General features: G+C 39.1%; 1 protein-coding gene and 1 non-coding gene across 16 annotated transcripts; both read right to left on the bottom strand.

Annotated features, from left to right (window-relative positions):
- Window positions 1-1,833: 1,833 nt before the first annotated feature.
- BIRC2 (baculoviral IAP repeat containing 2) lies at window positions 1,834-23,421 on the bottom strand. Of its 15 annotated transcripts, none has more exons than XM_021062708.2 (10): window positions 22,958-23,421; window positions 22,279-22,460; window positions 19,068-21,173; window positions 18,873-18,972; window positions 13,789-13,867; window positions 11,979-12,027; window positions 6,815-7,057; window positions 3,252-3,506; window positions 2,245-2,286; window positions 1,834-2,131 (listed from the first exon to the last, which is right to left on the bottom strand). In XM_021062708.2, exons 3-10 carry the CDS (start codon window positions 19,903-19,905, stop codon window positions 1,938-1,940), a joined length of 1,800 nt encoding a protein of 599 aa, XP_020918367.2. In that variant the 5' UTR covers window positions 19,906-21,173; window positions 22,279-22,460; window positions 22,958-23,421; the 3' UTR covers window positions 1,834-1,937. The 15 variants fall into 15 exon arrangements, 9 of the variants coding, with proteins under 9 accessions (XP_020918367.2, XP_020918368.2, XP_084831980.1 ...); XM_021062709.2 differs by having other exon boundaries at window positions 22,317-22,460; XM_084975854.1 differs by lacking the exon at window positions 6,815-7,057.
- Window positions 4,760-4,866, bottom strand: LOC146399828 (U6 spliceosomal RNA). Its single transcript, XR_014816977.1, has one exon. It is a non-coding gene; the product is annotated as a U6 spliceosomal RNA (small nuclear RNA).
- Window positions 23,422-24,834: the final 1,413 nt, after the last annotated feature.

Raw genomic sequence — 24,834 nt, 5'->3', positions numbered from 1 at the left:
AGGTCTTGCACCTAGATGTATGCATTTGTACTTACATAAATGCATCAGTACATCAGGATGTAAACAAAGGCAATGGTCCGGTTGGTGGGGCCTCTCACAGGCACACCTGCTCTTGGCTTTGCCACATGCATTCCCACCAGTCAGGAACTCCTGCATCATGGAAAACTTGCTGCAGCTCCTTACCCAGAGAAAAGCCTCAGACTTACAGCACCAGGCCTGGGCCCACAAAAGCTTCATTGGGCCTTCAGGGCAGCTCTCAGCCCAGCAGGGGACTTGGGCTTTCTGGGAACTCAGGCTCAAGGCAAAAGTGGTGAGTGTCCCACGAGTCACAGAAGAAAGGGGTCCATGCTGTGGCCAGGCTAGGATAGGACCTATCCCCGTGGCCCTTGGGGTGCATGCCAGGGCCCTGTGGACACTATTTGCTATCAAACTCCTTTAACCATCATTAAAGAACACCTATGCAGTCTGGGGGAAAAAAAGGATAGAGAAATTTTCCCTCATCCTACTATACACTCTATTTAAAAGGAGTTTGGGGGAGTTCCTGTCGTAGCGCAGTGGTTAACAAATCCGACTAGGAACCATGAGATTGCGGGTTCGCTCCCTGCCCTTGCTCAGTGGGTTGAGGATATGGTATAGGTCACAGATGCGGCTCGGATCCTGCGTTGCTGTGGCTCTGGCGTAGGCCGGTGGCTACAGCTCCGATTCAATCCCTAGCCTGGGAGCCTCCATATGCCGTGGGAGCGGCCCTAGAAAAGGCAAAAAAAGAAAAAAAAAAGGAGTTTGGGATAAGAAGAAAATTTGAGCGATTTTAATATTACACCTCCTTTCCAACTGGTCTCAGAAATCTGCCACAGACCTAGATCTGGGAAAGGTCAAATATGACTAAACCCAAAAAGATACTTATCACTGCCTATATTCTACCTCCTCATCCCACTGTCTATGTAACAAAACAATTACACTATTTTTTTAATCTCAATGAAGATTTACATATTATTTTTTCTTTTTGGCCATGCCCCCAACATGCAGAAATTCTCAGGCCAGGGATTGAACCTATGCCATGGCAGCAACCCAAGCCACAGCAGTGACAATGCCAGATCCTTAACTCCCTATGTCACAATGGAACTCCAGATTTATCTAATTTCATTTGTTTAGAATTTCTGATACGGATTTTTAATTCAAATAATACCAATATTATACAAAGCAACTAGACTGATATTGTCATCTAAAGGAAATTCTCATAAATCCCATTACTGTTAAAAAATACTTCTTGGTAATTTGTTCCATGAATACAATTTTTTATTTAATAGCTAGCATCTGTGATTACAATGTGACAAGTACTATGCTCATGTACATTATCATCCTTATAACCCTATGAAGCTTATGGAAATTATTCTTTAAATTAAAAGAAAAAATGTGATGATTGAAATTTTTTTAAAGACCTATATAAAGATGTTTCTTTCTCACATTAGGGAAAAGCTTTTTTACCATAAGAGAAAAACCTGTATTTTACAACACAAGTGAAAAAACACCAATGAGAACTTGGCACTATTAACTGTGATAAACTCCAGAGTTCCTGGCTTCCAGTTCCTGTCAACTACACTCAAGAGTAGGACTCAAGGCTTTCAGAAAGATACCAAATCCAGCCACTCCTAAAATGGTACCTAAGAGCATTAAGACTACTCCTTTAACTTCTGTGTCCATACATGTACACTAATATAGCTCAAACATAAATCTTCCTTTCACATAAACAGAGATTAAGATTAAATATTATGTATGATACTGTTTTGAAAACAAGATTACTAGTACCAGAGAAAGCAGAAGAGAATACAAATATTACTAATTAAACAACCAACAATTATTTTTATTTCAGATAGATTCAAATGTTATAACATTTTAAAGACTTTTATATATAGACTAATATATAGCCTGTTTTTCTCTTATGAGAGAAATGTACGAACAGTACCCTTAATTATACCCCTGCAGATAGGGCATTTTCTTAGAGAAGGGGCACATTCCTGGCATACTACCAGATGACCACAAGGAATGAATACAATAGAAACTTCTTTGTCCATACACACTTTACAAGTTCTTTCTTCCTGCAACCTTCTCAGTTGTTCTTCCAGTGACAAACCTAGCAACAACAAAAATTTTAGTGAGATGAAGTTTGTACTTTACCTCCCATTAAAAAATAATAATAAAAGGGTAATATTTCATATTGGTATTAAGTCTTGATTTTGTTTTTACCTGAAACATCTTCTGTTGGAATATACTTCATATTCTTTTCCACTGAGGAAAGAAAAAATACAAAAAAAAGCATCACTCTAACAATTCAGCCATAAAAAAAAATGAAATTTTACCATGTGCAACATCATGGCTGAACCTGGAGGGTATTGTGCTTAGTGAAATAAGTCAGAAAGAGAAGGACATATACTGTTATCACTTACATGTGGAATCTAAAAAATAACACCAGCTACGTGAATATAACAAAAAAGAAACAAACATAGGAGTTCCCATCGTGGCGCAGTGGCTGACGAATCCAACTAGAGACCATGAGGTTGCGGGTTCGATCCCTGCCCTTGCTCAGTGGGTTAACAATCCGGCATTGCTGTGAGCTGTGGTGTAGGCTGCAGACACTCTCGGATCCCGCACTGCCATGGCTCTGGCGCAGGACGGTGGCTACGGCTCCGATTGGACCCCTAGCCTGGGAATCTCCATATGCCGTGGGAGCAGCCCTAGAAAAGGCAAAAAGACAAAAAAAAAAAAAAAGAAACAAACATAGAGAACCAATTACTGGTTACCAGTGCGGGGGCAGGAGATTAAGAGATTCAAACTACTGTGAATAAAATAAACAAGCTACAAGGATATATTGTACAGCACAGGAATACAGCCAATATTTTATAACTAGAGGTGGAGTATAATGTGTAAAAATTCTGAATCACTGCACTGTACATCTGAAACTAATATTGTAAATCAACTACACCTTAATTAAAAAAAATTGTTTTAAAGGCATCACTCTACAAAATATAAGACTGCTTCATCTATAACCTATTTTTTTCCATCTATTATATACTGAACATAGATTCCAGCTATATATCATCAGAAATTATTTAGCCATTCTACTTGGGCAATAAAAGACTTCAACTTTTTAGAACAAGTTAAATGTATAAACTAGCTTGATTAATTTTGTTTGCCAAATACAAAGATGAACATAATTCCAAGAATTTCTAAAATAACTTTACCAACAAACTCACCAAATAAGTTCTTATATAACGTAGAGTTAATTTCTTTAAGACAGTTTTTGAAGATGTTGGCAGCACTATTTCCTTTAACTAAAATGGTATCAATCAGTTCTCTTGCTTGTAAAGGTATCTGTGTTTTCTGTTTAATAATATCATGTTCCTGTTTATTAATCACACTGGCCTTTAAAAGGCTATCCAGGATAGGAAGCACGCATGTCAACTGCTGAAAGAGCGCCATTCTATTCCTCCGAATTAACGACAAATCATCTTCATGTTAAAAAAAAAAGAAAAAAAGAAAAAATCCATTAGATTATAAACCATTCCAATTACATACATATAGTTACCAACAACCAATCCTATGAACAATTCAGACACTAATAGCTCGAAAAAGAAAGACAAAATTATTTGTCTGCAATCTAATGTCTGTCACTTGAAAAACGTTCAGAAGATTTAGTTAAGATACATATTACATAGTACACGCATGGGTTGTTTTTGTCACTTTTTAGATTCTTGTCTTAGAACACTGTTTTACTCTATAGAAAGTAAGCAGAAAATTTTAGATAACAGTATAAATTTGCCAACCTTGCCACCATGGAATTAATACTGACTTCTCCTTGCATTATATCACTTTACTTTTTTATAAGCATTTTCATATAAATTACCTCATTTGATAAAAAGATCTTACCAATTAAACAAGACAGCTATGACTGCTTCTAATTTTCAGATAAGGAGAAAGACTCAGGAGAGAATGAGTGGCTTGTTCAAGGTCACATAAAGAATCAGTTGTAGAACCAGGACTCCTAGATTAGTGTTTTCACCTCCATGTTTAAGAAGCAGTAAGCAGTGTTAAAGAGTGATGACAGAACTGTATCTCCAAGCTGGCTTAGCCACTTACTATGTGCCTCCGCCCACCTCAGATTCCTCATCTGTAAACTGGGTTACAAGGGCTAAATGAGTTTAACACATGTGAAGTATTTTAACACAATATCTAAGACATATAAATGTCTAGGTTTATAGCAAAAAAACCTGCATAGGAGTTCCCTGGTAGAAGATAAGGATCTGGCATTGTCACTGCTGTGGCGCAGGTTCTATCCCTTGCCTGGTAACTTACCCATGCCGCAGCCGGAAAAAAACCCAAAAACAAAAACTGCATGTGAATCAAGCCTAATCTTTTTTTTAATTTTATATACAATGATTTTTTTTTTCCATTATAGCTGGTTTACAGTGTTCTGTCAATTTTCCACTGTACAGCAAGGTGACCCAGTTACACATACATGTATATACTGTTTTCTCACATTATCATGCTCCATCATAAGTGACTAGACAAAGTTCCCAGTGCCACAGAGCAAGATCTCATTGCTTATCCATTCCTAAGGCAATCATCTGCATCTATTAACCCCAAGCTCCCAATCCATCCCACTCCCTCCCCCTCGGCAACCACAAGTCTATTCTCCAAGTCCATGATTTTCTTTTCTGTGGAAAGGTTCACTTGTGCCATACATTAGATTCCAGATATAAGTAAAAATATGGAACCCTTCATGAATTTGCATGTTATCCTTGCACAGGGGCCATGCTAATCTTCTCTGTATCGTTCCAATTTTAGTATATGTGCGGCAGAAGCAAGCACTCATCTTTTTTTTTAAGTAATGTTTCCTCCTTTAACCTCCAGTCACACAAAATCTATAGTTAAATATTCTACATTTATGGAATAGGGGCATGAATTTCTGACGTAGTTTTCAAAAAGTTCCTCCTTCTGATGTCCCAATCATATTTATTGCCTGCTTTCCGTACAATTTTAATGAGAAATAAAAAAGTCTATTGAAGAGTTGTTTTAAAACAAAAAGACTGTTTTCCTTCCTCTTTTACTTTTCTCTGGAAGTGAAATGCTCTAGTCATCTCAGAATTATGAAATTCCCTTCTGTGACCACAAGTTAGATCCTTCTACTTTTAACTCCCTCACTACTAACAAATCTATCCTTCACCTGAGGTAGTATCTCCACATTATCCCCACTCTACTAACACAAGAGCTGCCTCCTGGCTTTGCTAACTTCCCATTCTAGTCTAGATATCAGTGATCTTCTCTTATCAGCACCCTAAACACTTCCTCCCTGTTCCTTATTTGACTTTTTTCTCTTACGAAGAAATAATTTCAAATCAGTAATTTGAGACTATTCTCTGAACCTTACAAAGTACAAGTAAGTCCATATAACTATAGTGACTAGATTATGAACAGAGATTTCATTTAACCTGTGTCTTATTACTAGTTAATAAATCTTAAATCTTTTCACTCTCTTCAGACCCTTTCTGTCACAAAGACCCTCCCACTTCCTAAATCAATCCACCTAAAAAAATTTTTTGATGTGCTAGGCACTGGACTAAACTGCTTTATTTGTAACACCTCATTTAATTTTATAGCCACCCCATGCAACTTGTACTATTATCACTCCCACTTTACAGATAAGAAAACTGAGGTCTGATTAAATATATTGCCAACCTGCTGACAGAGCCAGGATTTAAACACAAATCTATCTCAAACAGAAATCAAACTTTAAACATTTTGCTACATGGCCACACAATAAGGTTCTCCTACTATTTTTATCATTACTTACAAGCTTAAACAGAAAAGGTCTCTTCCAACCCAATACTCCAATTTATATTATATGTGCAACCTTCACCCCTGGTGGCTTTTTTTTTTTTTTTTTTTTTTTCCTTTTTTCAGACACACCCACGACATATGGAAGTTCTGGGGCCAGGGATCAAATCCGAGTTGCAGCTGTGACCTATGCCACACCTGTGGCAATGCCAGATCCTTAACCCACTGCACTGGGCTGGGGACCAAACTCCAGTCACCACAAAGACAACACCAGATACTTAACCTGCTGCACCACAGCAGGAACTCCTCTGCTGGCTTTTTAACCCTAACTTTGGCATACTAGTATCCAGAGCTAGTCTATAAGCTCCTTGAAAGTAAGCACCACGAGTGTTTGGCACAGGTGCTCATTCTCAATTCTTATTTGTTGAAGGACCTGTTCCAAAAGACCTGTTTGGGACTCTGAGGCTTAACACAATCTGGATGAATACCAAAATCAGCTCTCTACTATCTTTGGGTTTGGTGCTTCTCATCGAACCCTGGGATTTCATCCTGGGTTCTATTTTTTTGTGTAAGTATCACTAAGCAAGGATTACAGTCAAATACCATTTTAAGAATATGATTTGAAGGAACTTAAGACATGAACCCAACTTTAAAATCTTGCTTTTTCAAAATAGTTTATATCTGCTATATTTGAGGAAGAAATGCAATATCACTAAAGAAAGAAGTTATGCTAAAATCTTCTGATGAACATAAATCAAGGATCTTCTTGGAAACTAAACATTCAGAAAAAAATTATAGTCAGTGGTTCTCAACTAGGGTAATACACTGCCCACGGTGGAAAAGGGGATGTGAAATTTGGAAACAACTGGTGGCTGCCAACAGCAGTCAGTGGCTAGATGGGGATGGCACTCTCCTGCATCATCTGAGACAGTCCTATGAGCCCCACTGAGAAAGAATGCAGGTGACCACCATTCCCAAGTACCTGAGGCTGTTTCTTCAGTTTGTCTTTCATTCTCTTCTTCTCTTTTTTCATCTTCAGCATTAAGAAGTGCTGACACAATATCATTAACTGTTTTATAATTCTCTCCAGTTGTTAGGATTTTACTCTGAATTGTCCGCTTTATCAGGCTTCTACTGAAGCCCATTTCCAAGGCAGCTTTAACCACAGGTGTATTCATCATGACTACATCATTTGAAGAATTTTCTCCAGGCCCAAAATGAACAACTATTTTAAAAGACATATTTGTGTAAATTCCATGAATATAGAAATACACAGAACTATAATGACTATGACACAATCTTCACTGCTGGTTATATCCTGGTAAAGTAAATTAGGCTATATGTAACAATCTACAACTCCAACAAAAGTTTGAACCTGATAAGGATCAAATGAGAGTGTAGTAACAGGCTATACTTTTGAGATACTACTTTCCATGCTACGTCCTACACCTAGTTAATTAGAAACTCTAGAGATGGAGCATTGGAATCTTCTAAAAATTCCCCAAACAATTCTAATGTACAGCTATTTTTGAAAACTGAGATGCTACACAAATTTAGAGGTGAGAAATTATCTCAATTCAGCTAGAAAAGTGGGGAACTGACAAAAGACTTCACGGAAAAGGTGGCATTAGAGTCTGGATTTGAAGGATGGACAGGCTCTAGAGAGGTGGATAAATGAGGCAGAGAGAATAAAGCAAACAAAGATGGGAAGAACAGTAAAATGGGAGACTAGTTCACACAAAATACATCTAAAAATGTGGTAAAAATGTGATTAATGAAGTAGCATGATTTCAGATATTGACAGATATTCTGAAGAAAATAAAGCAATGTTAAGGGTGTTAAGGTTACTAAAACAAACTAGGAAATAGGACTACAATTTACATAGAGTGATTAGGGAAGCATTTTCTAATGACAGGGTCAATGTTAGCTAACACAGCACTTCTGTGAAAATTACGAAAAGACATCACTCTTCAAGACACTTTACTGCCATCTGCTGGAAAAGTGTTTTATAATAAATATAAACATAACATGTATTTGCTCCTTTGATCAAACATACGTGAAAAGCCTGTCTGAAGAGAACCCCAGGACAAAACATTTGAATGATAAGGAGTGAGCTATGGGAATACTGAAAGACATCTTCCAGGCAAAGAGAACACAAGTGTGAACGCTTCAAGTCAGGAAAAAGGCTTGAGCTTGACATAGCTTGACATAGTCAAGAAAAAGCTTGACATAGGCAAGAAATCGAAATATGGTAGAAAGTCAGAGAAGAAGGTGATTCAGCCTTTCAAGGAGTTTACATTTTGTACAGCCTTTCGAGGAGTTTATATTTTGCTAGAATGTTCTAGGAGGGTTTTAAGCAGAAGACTGATGAAATCTGATCTGTTTTTTCAAAAAAGAATGACTGTGGCAACTCTGTGATAAATTTTAGTGAGGTAAAACGGAATCAGGGAGACCTATTAGGATTTTATGACAGGTGATGGCAGCTCAGATCATGTAGACAGTGGTGGAGATAGAAAGAAGTGGTAAGATCTGGGACATATTATGAAACCTGAAATGAAAGGACTTCTAATAGGTTAAATATACATAGTCAAAGGAGGAATCGGAGATGATGCCTAACTTAGGCCAACTTTTGACCTTAGCAAGTGGATGCCTTTAACTGAGTTGGGAAGACCAGAGAAAAAGCAAATATAAGGGATGAAGGACAGGAAGAAAATGTCTGCTTTGGTCACATTAATCCTGAGACACCCGTTATAACCAAGTAGAGATTTAAACAGGTAGTTGGACCTGCCAGTCTGGAGCTCAGGAAATGCAGAAATCTGGGCTGAACACTGAGATATACTCCATTATTTAGAGATTTGAAAAAGGAGTAACCACCAAGGAAAATTATTCATGATCAACCAGGGCAATAGGAGAACCAAGAATGTGGTGTCTGGAAAGCCAATTGAAGAAGATACCTTAAGAGGGATGAGAGTAATGACAGCAAGACTGTCAGTTATGCTGTTTCCCACTTGTATCCCCACTCAACAACAATTTGGAATCTATCCACAGATACAAGGGCCTTTGTGCGAGGCTTTGGGATTCAGATGTAGGATTATGAAGCCACAGTATATTGCAAGACCAATGAAAGCCATTTTGAGAAGACTGGCCTGTACCAAGGAGATGAAATCCCCGACTGTGGTCCCAGCCACAGACCCAGAAACAGCTCCATATCCATCAGGACTGAAAGAAGAAGGTCTTTACCTGCCAAAACCAGTCAATAAAGACTGGAAGAGGTGTCTGCACAGACACCAAGGCAAAACTACATGTATCACACAAATCAGGTACATATGACACCATCAAAGGAAACAAATCCAAAAGTGACCCCAAAGAAATGAAAATCTATGATTTGTCTGACAATGAACTCAATCAAATCACCTTAAAGAAACGAAAAAAAATTCAAGAGAACAAAATAAACTAAATGAAATGAAGATAACACAGCATGAACAAAACCAGAAATTTAATTAAGAAAGAGAAAACATAAAAAAGAATCAAACATAAAACCTGGAGCTGAAGAATATACGGACAGAACTGAAAAATTCAATAGAGAGCTTCAACAACAGACTTAATGATACAGAAGAAAGAAATCAGATAACTCAGAGATCTGAAATCAGCCAGTTACAGGAACAACAAAAAAAAAAGATAATGAAAAAGAGGAAAGAAAACCTACATGAATTATGAGACACCACCAAGCAAATAAACATTCATATGATGGGAATACTAGAGAAAAGGGGAGATAGCTTATTTGAAGAAATAATAACAGATTATTATATCTATATTTTATGTAAGCTTTACGGTCTAAACACAAAGAAAAACCTATAGCAGATACACCAAGTATAAAGAGAAATTAAATTACACTACTACAGAAATTAATCAGAAAGGAAGATAGTAAAAGAGACAAACAAGGAGTTCCCATTATGGCACAGCGGTTAGCAAATCTGACTAGGAACCATGAGGTTGTAGGTTCGATCCCTGGCCTTGCTCAGTGGGTTAGGGATCCGGCGTTGCCATGAGCTGTGGTGTAGGTTGCAGACGTGGCTCGGATCCTGCATTGCTGTGGCTCTGGCGTAGGCCGGCGGCTACAGCTCCGGTCAGACCCCTAGCCTGGGAACCTCCATATGCCACAGAAGCGGCCCAAGAAATGGCAAAAAAGACAAAAACAAAAACAACAACAAAAAAAAGACAAAACAAAAAAACAAAAAACCAAGTCAGAAAACAATTAAAGTCATAATGAGTCCTAATATACCAATAATTACAATATCAATAATTAAAAGTAAAGGGGCTAAATTCTCCAGTCAAAAGACAGAGAATGGGAGTTCCCGTCGTGGCGCAGTGGTTAACGAATCCGACTAGGAACCACGAGGTTGCAGGTTCGGTCCCTGCCCTTGCTCAGTGGGTTAACGATCCGGCGTTGCCGTGAGCTGTGGTGTAGGTTGCAGACGCGGCACGGATCCTGCGTTGCTGTGGCTCTGGCGTAGGCCAGTGGCTACAGCTCCGATTCGACCCCTAGACTGGGAACCTCCATATGCCGCGGGAGCGGCCCAAAGAAATAGCAAAAAAAAAAAAAACAGAGAATGGCTGAATAGATTAACTAAAAAAAAAAAAAGAAAAAAAAGTAAGACCACGGAGTTCCCATTATGGCTCACTGGGTTAAGAACCCAACATAGTGTCCATGAGGATGCAGGTTCAATCCCTGGCCTCACTTAGTGGGTTAACCTGGTGTTGCCACAAGCTGCAGTGTAGGTTGCAGGTGTGGCTCTGATCTGGTGTTGCTGTGGCTATGGTGTAGGCCAGCAGCTGTAACTTTGATAGGACCCCTAGCCTGGGAACTTCCATATGCTGCAGGTGTGGGCATTAAAAAAACACAAGATCCAATATGCTGCCTACAAAAGAATCACTTTGGAGGTTCCCTGGTGGCTCAGAAGGTTCAGGATCTGGCATTGTCACTGTTGTGGCTCACACTGGATCCTTGGCCCAGGAACTTCTGCATGCCACATGTACAACCAAAAACAACAAAAAAAAATCACTTTAGCTTTAAGGACAAAGAGAGGCTGAAAGGGAAAAGATAGTAAAAGATGTTCTATGCAAATGGTAATCAAAAGAGAGGTGCTATACTTACATAAAATAAAATAGACGTGCAGTCAAAATCAGTGACAAATAAGGTCACTATATACACTGATAAAGGGGTCAATTCATCAAAAGTATATAAAACAATTATAAAATATATGCCCCAAACACTGGAGCAGCTAAATATTTATTTTTATTTTTTGTCTTTTTGTCATTTCCTGGGCCACTCCCGCGGCATATGGAGGTTCCCAGGCTAGCAGTCGAATCGGAGCTGTAGCCACTGGCCTACACCAGAGCCACAGCAACGCGGGATCCGAGCCATGTCTGCGACCTACACCACACCTCACGGCAACACCGGATCGTTAACCCACCGAGGGAGGGCAGGGATCGAGCCCGCAACCTCATGGTTCCTAGTCGGATTCGTTAACCACTGCACCATGACGGGAACTCCAAAATATTTAAAGCAATAAACTAAAGGGAGAAACAGAAAACAATGCAATAATAGTAGAGGACTTCAACACCCCACTTTCAACACTGGATACACCATCCAGAGAAAAAATTGATAAGGAAACAGTGGACCTGAATAATAGTGTACACTAAATGACAGATGTGACTACAATTAAATTATAATCAGAAGATATATTTCCTATCCTTACACTAAAATACTACTTACCTGGCACATAAGCTAATATTTAGCCCAATTCTCAAATCATGTGAACTGGGTCTTTTCAAACATGCTAGTTTATAGCTAACTTTTCCTCTTTGGAGGATTTATTATTTGCTCCTCTCATTTGGTATTCTTTGAGGTATTTATTATGGTTATTCTTTTGCATCTGTCTTGTCTCCCCAGTTGGAAGGTCAGCACTTTAAAAACAAAAACTAGAATATTTCCAAGAATCCTCTAAAACTGTCATGAATCTTAGTAGATACACAATTCCTAGCAATTTTTTCTATCACCTCAGAAACCCTTTGTTCACATACTTTCATTCTTAATATTCTCATTAAAAAATACCATTCTATATTTGGAACATTTTCATACATACTTGGTGGATCAGCATTTTCATTGCCAGAAGTATCTGAAGTTGACAACAGCTATGTAATAAGAGAAAAAACAACAGGTAAAATCAGAAATCGCAAATAATCTGAAGAAAGCAACATTAAGTTTATCTTAAGCACTGTACGCATGCTTTTGAAAACCAGGTCATTTACATAGTAACCTCACTTTGCTATGTTTTACCTTAATTACCATAAAAAATTTCATTAAACTTCACCTTATTCCAAATTAGAATTCAAAGGAGTTCCCTTTGTGGCTCAGTGAATTAAGGACCCGACATAGTGTCTGTGAGGGTTTGGGTTCGATCCCTGGCCTTGCTCCGTGGGTTAAGGATCTGGTGTTGCCCTGAGCTATAGTGTAGTTGGCAGACCTGGCTCAGATCCCATGTTGCTGTGGCTTTGGCTTAGGCCAGCAAGCGCAGTTCCAATGCCATCCCTAGCCTGGGAACTTCCATATGCCACAGGTGTGCCCCTCCCCCCCAAAAAATAGAATTCAAGGATTTCTCTAGTTTCAGGAAAGCAGGAACAAGTATTTATGGTTTCTTATTCCACTTAGAAAGTCGTATTTCAGCTGAATCATTCTCAGATGGTCCAAACCTGTAACAAGTTATTTTTTGCTTGTTTTTCTCAAAAAGATGGAGGAGATGCTAAGACTCCACCAATCCCATCACGTATTTGCACAGTGGCAAGTTGAGTGATTTTTCAAAAAATTTTTTAAAAGTCTTGTTTAAAAATTACTGAAGTATAGTTGATTTACAATGTCTTGCCAATTTCGGCTATACAGCAAAGTGACCCGGTCATATACATACACACACACACACACACACACATATATATGTATGTATGTATATATTGATTCCTTTTCTTATATTATCTTCCATCATGGTCTACCCTAAGGGATTGGTTTTGTTTTTTTTTTTTTTTTGTCTTTTTGCTATTTCTTTGGGCCGCTCCGGCGGCACATGGAGGTTCCCAGGACAGGGGTCAAATCGGAGCTGTAGCCACTGGCCTACGCCACAGCCACAACAACGCAGGATCCGAGCTGCGTCTGCAACCTACACCACAGCTCACGGCAACACCGGATCGTTAACCCACTGAGCAAGGGCAGGGACCGAACCCGCAACCTCATGGTTCCTAGTCGGATTCGTTAACCACTGCGCCACGACGGGAACTCCGGGTTTTTTTTTTGGTTTTGATTTTGTTTTTGTTTTTTTAAAGGCCACAACTGCAGCATATGGAAGTTCCTGGGGCTAGGAGCTGAATCTAAGCTGTAGCTGCCAGCCCATGCCATAGCAATGCTGGATCTGAGCCACATTTGTGACCTATTGCAGCACCTCGCAGCAACGCTGGATCCTGAACCCACTGAGCAAGGCCAGGGATCCAACCTGCTTTCTCACAGACACTATGATGGGTTCTTAACCCACTGAGCCACAACAGGAACTCTCTAGAGATTGGGTATTGTTCCCTGTGCTATACAGCAGGACCTCACTGCTTATCCATTCTAAATATAATAGTTTGCATCTACAAACCCCAAACTCCCTGTCCATCCCACTCCCCACCCCACCCCACGGCAACCACAAGTCTGTTCTTTATGTCTGTAAGTCTGTTTCTGAAAAAGTCTTTTTTTAAAAGCCCCTAAACAAAAATTAGTTAGAAAAAAAGGCCTAAAAGTGCCTTTAAGATGTACACAAAACATGTAACTATAATTAATGAGAAAACAGATGTAAATATCACTTCTAATCATAATTTGTAATTATTACTTAGAGAATTCAATGTCACCAATTATAAAAGCATATTTACCTGTTCAAGAAGATGAGGATATCTAGCTTGAATTTCATCAACAAACTCCTGCCCTTTCATACGTATCAAGAACTCACACCTCAAACATAAGAGGAAAATTTAATTCTTTTATACCAAAAATATAATCTGATCATTCTAGAAAAGTGGCTTTCAAACTCTGACTATGCCCCATTGTACAAACATTCTGCTTCACAATCTAATATACATATACAGCTAACAAGAACAAAATTCTCATAAAACATTACAGACTCTTACTATGCATTGATGCATTCCAATATTTTCTATTTAATTGCATTAGCACAATAACCACAATAAAAGGATCTGGATCTCAAAAGAGCATAAGCTAAAGGCTTGAAAAATGCTGTTCTAGATAATTTTTTACTTTGGGCACTTAACATAGTTTCAGGAACTACAATTTAGTATTCCTAAAATGTGATGTTTCACAAAATAACTGCTAATCTTTCTCCAGTGTCCACTCTTCCATTACATTTGAAGCACAAACCCTCCCTCCAAAATATACAGAATCAAGTATTTTTATCCACACATAATGTGAGTGTTTCCCGAATACCTGTTTTTAGACCACTATAATTTCTCAAAGGTGTTCCAGGAAGTTCACATAACATCTGTTTCTGTTCTGGTCCTTGATTTTTCAACAAAAAGTACTAAACAACCCAATATACATATACAGGGAGTTTCCGCTGTGGCTCAGCAGTAACGAACCTGACTAGTATCCATGAGGATGCAGGTTCAATCTCTGGCCTCATTCAGTGGGTTAAGGATCTGGCGTTGCCACAAGCTGTGGTATAATTGAAGACACAGCTCAGATCCCACACTGCTGTGGCGTAGGCCTGAAGCTGTAGCTCCAATTCAACCCCCTAGCCCGGGAACATCCATATGCTGCAGGTACGGCCCTAAAAAGCAAAATGTGTGTGTGTGTGTGTGTGTAGTGTGTATATATAGAGAGTGCATACATATACAATGTATATATATAGTGTGTATGTATATATATATAAAACACACATAGAAAAAACAATGAGGCTTGATCTAAAGGCCCACACTATATACAAAAATAAAAAATGAATCATATGCCTAAATATAAAACCTAAAACAAAATAACTTGTAGAAGAAACCACAGGAGAAAATCTTTTTGTCCTTAAAGATTTCTTAGCTAAGAAACCAACAGCATTATCCCTCAAAGACAAAACTGATAAACTGACATCATCAAAATTCAGAACTTCTGTTCAACAAGACAGTGTTAAAAAAAAGTGAGGACAAGCCACAGACTGCAACTTTGCAAAATACATCTGATAAAGATCTTCTATCCAGAATATATAAAGAACTCTCAAAACTTAGTTTAAAAAAACTTTGAAATGGTAAAAAGATTTGAACAGACACTTCACCAAAGAAAATACAGTTCTAAAGATGGAGAAACCTATATACAGAGGGCCGACTGTACAAGCCATTATATAAGGGACTTGAGCATCCCTGGATTTTGGTTTCCTGAGGGGACTCCTTGGCAGTGTCCTGGGACCAACCAATCCCCCACCGATACTGAGGTACAACAGTATACAGATGGCAAATAAGCAGCTCACCATCATTAATCATTAAGGAAATGCTAATTAAACTCACAGTGAAATACCACTACACATCTATTAGAATGGCTAAAATCAGGAGTTCCCATTGTGACTCAGCAGTAATGAACCCAACTAGTATCCATGAGGATGTGTGTTCAGTCCCTGGCCTTGTTCAGTGGGTTAAGAATCCAGCGTTGCAACAAGCTGTGGTGTAGTCGCAGATGCAGCTCAGATCCCACGTTGCTGAGACTGTGGCACAGGCTGGCAGCTGCAGCTTTGATTTGACCGCTAGCCTGGGAGCTTCCATGTGCCGTAGGTGTGACTGTAAAATAAAGAAATAAATAAGAATGACTAAAATCAAAAAGACTGACAATACCATGTATAGGTAAGAATGTGGAACACTTGGAGGGCTCATACTTTGCTGGTGGGAACTAAGAATAAAATGGTACAGCCCCTTCAGAAAACAATTTACCAGTTTCTTATAAAGTTATGAAAAAACTTGCCATCCAACCCACTAATCCCGCTCCTACGTATTTACCTAAGCAAAACAAAAACATATGTCCACAAAGGTTTATTAATGTTTAGAGTGGCTTTATCCATTATAGCTCCAAACTGGAAATAACCCAAATGTTCTTCAACTGGTGAATGGGTAGAATTAGTAGAAATCCTACAAGCAGGCTTAAGACTCAAGCTCATCACTCAGAAAACACAGCTGGTTTTCACTGTTCTTGAACTATATATAGTTCTAAATTATTTTTATTCTGGGATTGACTAGCTTATATTCATAATGACTAAAGACAGGAAATGTAATGAGCACTGCCCATATTTCCCCTTCTCCAATAAATTCTATGAGGACAGAGATTTTTGTCTGTCTTATTCACTGCAATATCCCCAGCATTTAAAATAGTATCCATGGGGATACAAGGAAAAAGGGATAAAATGAAAGGGATTAAGAGGTACAAACCTCAGTTATAAAATAAGCCATAGGAATGTAATATAATATATGAATATAGCCAATAATACTGCAATAGCTCTGTGTGGGGACAGATGGTTACTAGACTTGTAGTAATTGTTTCATAATGTACACAAATGTCAAGTCACCACATAGTACACATGAAATTACCATAATATTGTCTGTCGACTATATTTCAATTTTAAAAAAGATACTAGAAGGGGGAGTTCCTGTGGCAGTGCAGCAGAAACGAATCCAACTAGGAACCATGAGGTTGCAGGTTCAATCCCCAGCCTCGCTTAGTGGGTTCAGGATCTGGCATTGCCATGGGCTGTGGTGTAGGTCACAGATGCGGCTCAGATCTGGCATTGCTGTGGCTCTGGTGTAGGCCGGCAGCTACAGCTCTGATTAGACCCCTAGCCTGAGAACCTCCATATGCCATGGGTGCGGCCCTTAAAAAAAAAAAAAAAAAAAAAAAAAAAGGACAAGACAAAGAAAAAAAAATACTAGAAGGGGAAAAAAGATCCTCATGATGATCTCTGGTTGATTTCCCATCATTACTTCCAACTACTTACTTCTAGGAATCTTGCTTCCACTCCAAATAACACTGTTATTGTCATGAATTATCATGCTCCATTGTCATAAATCCCAGCATTTTCACTGGTCTGCTGCAAAAACCAGCATTTGTCTGCCCTTTGATTTCATTTTCAACCTCATATGTAACAGCAGCAAAATTTTTGCCTTTTATTTTAATTTGGTTTTTCTGTTTCCTTTGGCTTGATTTTTCATTTTAGACTTCATGCTGCCATGTAAATACCAATACATGAAAAAGGAAATTCCTTTGGTATATAGAAATGTAAACCTTATTATCTCTTCTTTTGAATGATTATTACTAAAAATTTTAAGGGGGGAATAGTGTCCAATAGGCACCCAAATATTTGATAAATGAATAAATAAACTGTGTTAAAATACAGTGACAATGATCACCCATTTTAACTTTACATTTTCTGAGATTAAAGACTACCCACTGTTGAAATTTGCTGTTTTCAGGAGTGTTTACAAAAATCATTCCTGGCCTTTTCCTTTATTTAACCATTTAAAACAAAACACAAATTATAGAAATAAACCAAGATTTTGTTTTGTTTTGTTTTATAAAGGACAAACTGTAGCAATTGAAACACTGTCATTGGAAAGCTGTTTTTGTCTTAATACAGTGTTAAATTTCAAATTATATATACATAATGTCATAGAGCCAAGCATAATGAGATCACTTAAAATTCTGAATATACGACATGCCTTTTTCCCACAAAAACAACTTAAAATATACATATATATCACTTTTCAGAATCAGAAAGTCAAAGTTTATTTTGATATATTGTATTAAAGAGGTTCAAGAGATTCCTCATTACTGTGAAAGGCACTCAAGTCAAAACATAATTTATATATAGTATCATTCCATTTATATAAAGTTCCGAAGTTCCTAGAATAGTCGAATTCATGGAGACAGAAAGTAGTAGATGGTGGATACCAGGAAATGGGGGGAGAGAGAGGGAGATATTAGGAATTAATGAAATGAGTACAAGATTCAGTTTGGGAAGATAAAAGTCTAGAAATAGATGGTGGTAATGAATGAGGAACAATGTGAATATACTTAATGCCACAGAACTGTATACTTTAAAATGGTTAAAATGGCAAATTTTATGTACATTTTACAATTAAAAAAAAACAATATTGTCTAGTCCAACTCTTTCATTTTACAGATGAAGAAAGGTTCAAAGCGGTCACATGACTTGTCCAAGTTCACACAGCGACTCAGTAACAAAAGATATAATTAATTTCCAACAACAACACTGCCTCTAAATTCTTTCTAGGCTATAGTAAAACACAGGAGATACTAGCAGAAACAAAAGAGACTAAAGGGAGATAAGTGACATAGCACAAGATAAAACTGTATAGAAAAAATATAATTATTATCAGATGTAATTCTGATTATATAATTAGCTTTTTTTATTCTATGCATATTTATATTTGTCCTATTACTAGATCCATCCTTCTTTTCTCCTTTCACCTTATCTTTTTCCTTCTTTTTTTTACATATTTTTATGATCCTTAAGTCTTCTTTAAAGCAAAATGAAAAATATACAAATGAAACGTATGGCCGTAATTGTTAAGTGAGTCGTCTAAGAATATTAAATTATATCCTGAATACACAGCTTACAAAAGAAGAGATCACAGAATTCTCTACATTTTCCACTAAAATATCACAATTTGGTGTTTTCAAAGCCTAATTCCCTAAGAGTATAAAGAAGCTCTGTTACACTGAAATGTAAACTTAATCATGCCAGCACACCTAGTTTTTTTTTCTTCTTTTGGCCACAGCTGGGGAATGTATAAGTTTCCAGGCCAACGACAGGCCAGGGGTTGAACCTGCACCAGAGCAGCAATGCAAGCCGCTGCAATGACAACGCCAGATCCTTAACCCACTGTGCCACAAGAGAACTCCATGCCTACTTCTTTTAAGCAGAGTTTTGTATAGAAATACCTTTTAAAACAATTACCTTGGAAACCACTTGGCGTGTTCTACCCAGGGGTCATCTCCTAATTCCCAACACCTTAAGCCACCATCACAACAAAAGCATTTGACATCATCATTGCGACCTAAAGAAAACACAAGAATAAAACTGAATGCACAGGCCTTCTGATATATAAATCAAAATGAACCAGATAAAATGTATAGCTAAACATTTTCTTACCCACATAATAGAAACCAGCGCCTACGAGCTGCTCAGGCTGAACTGGTACAGTAGATGGCCAATACATAAAAGTTCTCAGTCGAGCCACGTGTGTCTGCATGCTCAAATTTGAAATGCTAAACCTCAGTGTGTCCTGAGAATTTTCCAAAAATGGACAGTTAGGGAAGTGTCTCCGGTGTTCAGACATGGCATCATCCTTCGGTTCCCAGTTACTTAGCATCCCACCACAGGCAAAGCAGGCTACTCTATCTCCAGGTCCTATATAATAGAAGCCTGCTCTTGCCAATTCTGATGGTGACAAAAAGGTTAATGGCCACGTTTGGTAAGTAAGAAATCTGGCTTCTTCAGTACTCATCGCATAAATGTAGGGGTTAGTCCTCAGTGGGGAGAAGTCTTCAACTGCTCTAGAATTAAGAGGGTTTGGTGAAAGGTTGGAATAAGAAGCACTGGAAGTGTTACCATGTTCCAAAGTGGGCGACAACGAATGTGTAAAACTATTTCTCATTGAAGCAGCAGCATTCTTAGAGGTGGATTCCAGACAAGTGACAGAAACTAGATTCTGAACAAAGCTACAGCTAGGATATAGCTGTTTATGCTTTTCCATAGGGTTGTCTCCTTGTTTCCAGTTATCCAGCATCAGGCCACAACAGAAGCATTTGACCTTGTCATTCACACCAGTGTAATAAAAACCAGCACGAGCAAGACTCCTTTCTGAGACAGGAACTCCAGCAGGGAAAGCCGAATATGTAGACATTCGGTAGAGTTCACAGGAAAAGTCATATTTCATTTTTTGTTTGTTGCCAACTGTCCAATTTGACAAGATCGTGCTATCTTCCATCACACTCTTAATTTTTCAATACGAGGGACCTGGGACAAGTCTTGGGAGATAGTTTTGTGCATAAGTGATTGTACTTTTTGATGGCTAAAATCCTTCACGTGAAATTTCTCTTCTCATCACACTAGATTTTTATCATGAAAAAGAATCAAATGATAGGCTCCCACTTATATAAAATTCACTAAACCTTCCTTACTAGATTTAGATCTGAGTTTATACTCAGGAGGATGAATCTCCTAACTACCAAGACACTACTTAATACTCTGGGATTATACAACTCCGGTGCTATTTGCTCATTATTTGGTACAATACTAACCTAACAGCATGAAAGAAGCTAACACACTTCTGAAAATGTTAAAACAGAGGTTTATAGTCCCAAAATTCTAAACAAGGATAGAATACCTAAATTATGCCTTTAATTTGCCTTTGGTTATAAGTTACAAAGCCTGGATATAAAGCCAATTAATTATTATTCTACAAGAGGAAAAAAACTAAATGCAGGCTTCTTTCCCTACCAGCACTTTAGTATGATACTTTAAAAAATCTTTTATTCTAGTAAAAAAGAATTAAAGTCTCCATATGGTCGCATTATCTAAAAGCTAATTTCACAGTTTACCAATGCAGTATTTACTTAAGAAGGTTAAATTAGCTTCAGCTAACAACTTTCGGGGATGTCAATACCTACTAGCTTTCTTGAAGCCTGTGTGATGTCAAAGGAAATGAATTCTGCTTCCTTCAAAAACTGATAACTCTTCCATCTTTGTTAAATATTGTCTATATTTGTTTCCATTACCTGCAGCATCATTATGTTGTTTTTCTTCCTAACTTTGCAAACAGTTTATTACACTTGATCAATTGAGGGTATTTTCTCCATAAATTTAACTAGTTAACCATAAAATTTTCACAGGAGAAACTTTCTTAAAAAATTAACTTTTTTGTTTAAGAATCATGCATGTATATTACTCATTTTGTAATTAAAGGTAAATATTTATCAAGATACAGTTTGTCCTTTCTAGTGTTAACACATAAGCCTAAGAAGATACTGCATTATCAACAGAATCACTATTCATGCGTAATGTACCAATAATTAACCCTACTAGCCTTCTTTCTGAAAACCCTTCATAAATTAAAAATATAATTCATACACAAAATTACATTGCACAGAATGCAAACTATATCCCTTCATAAAGTTTCTGAGTCTCCACAACTGGATTTATTACTTCAATGGGAAAAAATGAGAGGGCAAAAGTAGACTCTTCAGGACTGTAAATCTGAAAAGAAAAAACAAAAGCTATTTTAGAAAACCATATTCTCACAGTAAATACAGTTTATAATTTTCTCAATTTATTCAGTAAATTCTAAAAGTGACTTATACTTTAAATAATACATCTTTTTTTTTTTTTTTTTTTTGTCTTTTGTCGTTGTTGCTATTTCTTGGGCCGCTCCCGCAGCATATGGAGGTTCCCAGGCTAGGGGTTGAATCGGAGCTGTAGCCACCAGCCTACGCCAGAACCACAGCAACGCAGGATCCGAGCCGCGTCTGCAACCTACACCACAGCTCACGGCAACGCCGGATCGTTAACCCACTGAGCAAGGGCAGGGATCGAACCCGAAACCTCATGGTTCCTAGTCGGATTCGTTAACCACTGCGCCACGACGGGAACTCCTAAATAATACATCTTAATTCCAGCAATTTGTCACCAAAATTAATTGCAAAGCCTTTTAAAATAAATGCAGTATACTCCCCTTAGCAATAAGTACACATTTTTTTTTTTTAATGTACTACTTTGAAGACAGATGGACATAGTAAAATACTTCGCCCCTGGTCTCCTCCCCTCTCCTTCTGTGTGTGTGTGTGTGTGTGTGTGTGTGTGTGTGTGTGTGTGTGTGCGCGCGCGCGCGCTTTTTAGGGCCGCACCCGGGGCATAAGGAGGTTCCCAGACTAGGGGTCCAATCAGAGCTATAGTTGCCGGCCTACACCACAGCCACAGCAACATCAGATCCGAGCCGCGTCTGAGACCTCCTTAACCCACTGAGCAAGGCCAGGGTTCGAACCCACAACCTCATGGTTCCTAGTTGGATTCGTTTCCACTGCACCACAACGGGAACTCCTCCTCCCCTCTTCTGGTGACAACTTATAATTTAGTTTAAGGATAATTATCTATGGCAATTTACTAGCGGTAAAAAGGGAGGGGTGAAAAATAGACTGCACCCATCATCAACAGTACAGCAGTTATCCAGACAATAACGTTATTTCTTAATGTCAAGTCTCTCCAGAACTAGGCAAAAAAACTACTAAGAGTTAAAATTCACCAGGAACTCGTGAATACAATGCCTTCACAATTCCAAAGCAACAATTCGCAGAAAGCAACTCACAAAACAAAACACAGCACAATGGCCTATGAAACACTGGCCTTGGGAATGTGACCGCTTGAATGAATGCCTCCGTTACACAAGGACTTGAGGTCCTATCTTTGCATATTTTTAATCTGCAGGAACTGTACAGGATTTGCCCTCTTTAGGTAAACTGTGGCTGGGGGGAAGGGGAAGGAGACAGACTGCAAGGAAAAAGAAGAGAAATTATGGAATTTTATTAATTTCCCCGAGTTATTTCTCGCAATATACAATAGAATACTAAAGTGGCAAAGCGGGGTTGTACCTATCTGAAACATGAGATCTAGCCGATACGTTACTGTCTCCGTTTGAATATATTAAATAAAGGAATACCGAGGGTTAAGTTTAAAACCCTACAAAAACTCTTAAAACATCTTGGCCAAAGGCCAAGGGCCAGAAAAGTGAGAAGCGGCCAGAGTAGACTTGTAAACAGGTCAATTAAAAAAATTATTTTCGACAGCATGTCTTGGAACTGGAGCTTCCGAATTAAACAAAAGCATCTTCGACAGTAGAGTAGCAAAGAGCTAACTGCTACCTGCGACCCCCGACTCCCGGCCCTGTCCTCCCCAGCCCAACTGCAGTCTCAGGGAAGGCAGGCCCCGCGGCCTGCGCGCCCCGACCCAGCCCCGCGAGGCCTGGGTCCGGAAGGACCTGCACTCACCACAGGGCAGACGCGTCCAACACGAAACAGCAGTGCCACCAGGAGCCTCCACAGTCCCGGGAGCAACGACGCGGGCTGAACTGCCGGCTGGGCTGCGCAGTTAGAGCTCCTGGGGCCCCCCCCCGCCCGCTCAGGGCCCACGCAGACGCACGATGACGTCAGCGCGCCGACCGGGTGCGCGTCACTCCCTCTGCGAGGGCGCCCCGGAGTCTGTGGGCGGAGAGCGGGACCCAGCGCGCGGTCAGCCCTCAGGGGAAGGCAGGGCTGGGCGTGAGCTTGGTGTGCTAATCTTCAGTCTCGCTGCGAGAGCACTTTCCCTCGCTGTCCCTCTCATCCTCCTGAGCGGGACGTGGCGAGAGCCGTCGAGTTTGAATCTTTGGAAGCCCTGGGGAAACGCCCGGGCGCGGGTGGCGAACCTCTCCCCACGTCGACTCGCCGGGATTAGTTCCCGGCCGGATTCCTCCAATGGGACCCTCCCCTCGGCGTGGATGACGGCGTTTGAGGGTGGAGTCAGCCCGGAGGCGTTTCGGCTGCAACTAAGTAAACAGCTGTAACCATTTCCCCTTTGCAGCTGCCTGGCGTCAACCTTCCACAGCTGGCCCTGGGGATGGGAAAAAAGCCAAGTGTTGGAAAGCAGAACAGCCTCAGATTAATTTTGAAGCCTTGATTCTGTAATGTTGGGGGGCATATCTATTATATAATCACTATCTTTTCTGTTTTTCTCTTCTGGAGACGAATGCATTAACGAAAAGTGTCCTATTTTCATCACTAGCAAAGTGAACACGGTGTTTCAGGCCAGGCTTCACTCCCCCTTTTTTCTGAATGTGGCTAGAACGGAATATATACATTTATGTAGATGTGTGTATATGTAAATCGTACACGAACCATAAAGGAGCCCATTTGTCCATCACATTTTAAAAGTTAACTGTCAGAAAAAAATTGTAAATACAAAATACTACCTTTACTAGTCAGGGACGTTTTCCAGCCCCCTCTTTAGCAATGGGGTGAAGACAGACAGTTGCATGCAGTATTAGTTGAATGGCGGCAGGAGAATTTTTTAATTTATGTTCTGTGAAGACACTCATTGTCAATGATATCGGATGCTTTCTTCTCTCAGGGGAACTCCAGGGGGCAAATATTTCAAAAAAAACTTCCAAATAACAAGCCACTTAATTAGGCAGCCAGGGGAATTCCGAGACCCTGAACCATTTCCCATTTCCTCCCCGTCATTTCTGCTTGCCAGTCAGTAACAGAACAGGAGGGCTTCTGTTCCAATGTTAATAGTAAAAGTATTTGTAACAGCTTGTGATACAGAGAAAAGAAATGCATGCTTGATTCCCAATGACTAAAAACTTCTTCCAAATATGCACATGAGTTTTGATAGTATTTCAGTGTTTAGTTCAAGTTACAATCTCTTGGGAAGTTACAGAACTTTCTTTTTATGTGTGGGAAAATACATATAGCAAGACTTGTTCATTCTGGATTCAAGATTATTTCTCTTTTTCAGTTCTTGTCCTGACCGAAACAGTATAGGGGGAAATTCATATTTCAAAAACTCGAAGGCAGATATTAAAAAAAAAACTGTAATAGCATTCAGTATAATAAATACTACTTTACAACTTTTAATCCTGTATACCCTCGCAATTTAGTGTTAAATTTATTGTTACTCACTTAGTTAACCTTTTTCATATTTCCAGTATGGACTTGCTGGCTATTTTTTAAAATAAGGTGTATATTTCTGCTGAGGTTGTGTTGCTGAAGCAGAGCCTCTGTCCACCAATGCTCAATAGAAATGCAGAGGCAGAGTTTGGGGTGAAGGGGAAAAAATAGCTTTTATTGCTTTACCAGGCAAAGGAGGACACAGCAGGCTAATGCCT

Source organism: Sus scrofa, chromosome 9, assembly GCF_054392235.1.
Source record: "Sus scrofa isolate SSC_HxYL_T2T_F1_AM1 chromosome 9, Sscrofa_HxYL_maternal_Yorkshire_Landrace_v2.0, whole genome shotgun sequence".
In the NCBI taxonomy this organism is placed as follows: domain Eukaryota; kingdom Metazoa; phylum Chordata; class Mammalia; order Artiodactyla; family Suidae; genus Sus; species Sus scrofa.
Note: the sequence above shows the minus strand (reverse complement) of the source record. Positions and strands in the feature narration are given on the sequence as shown.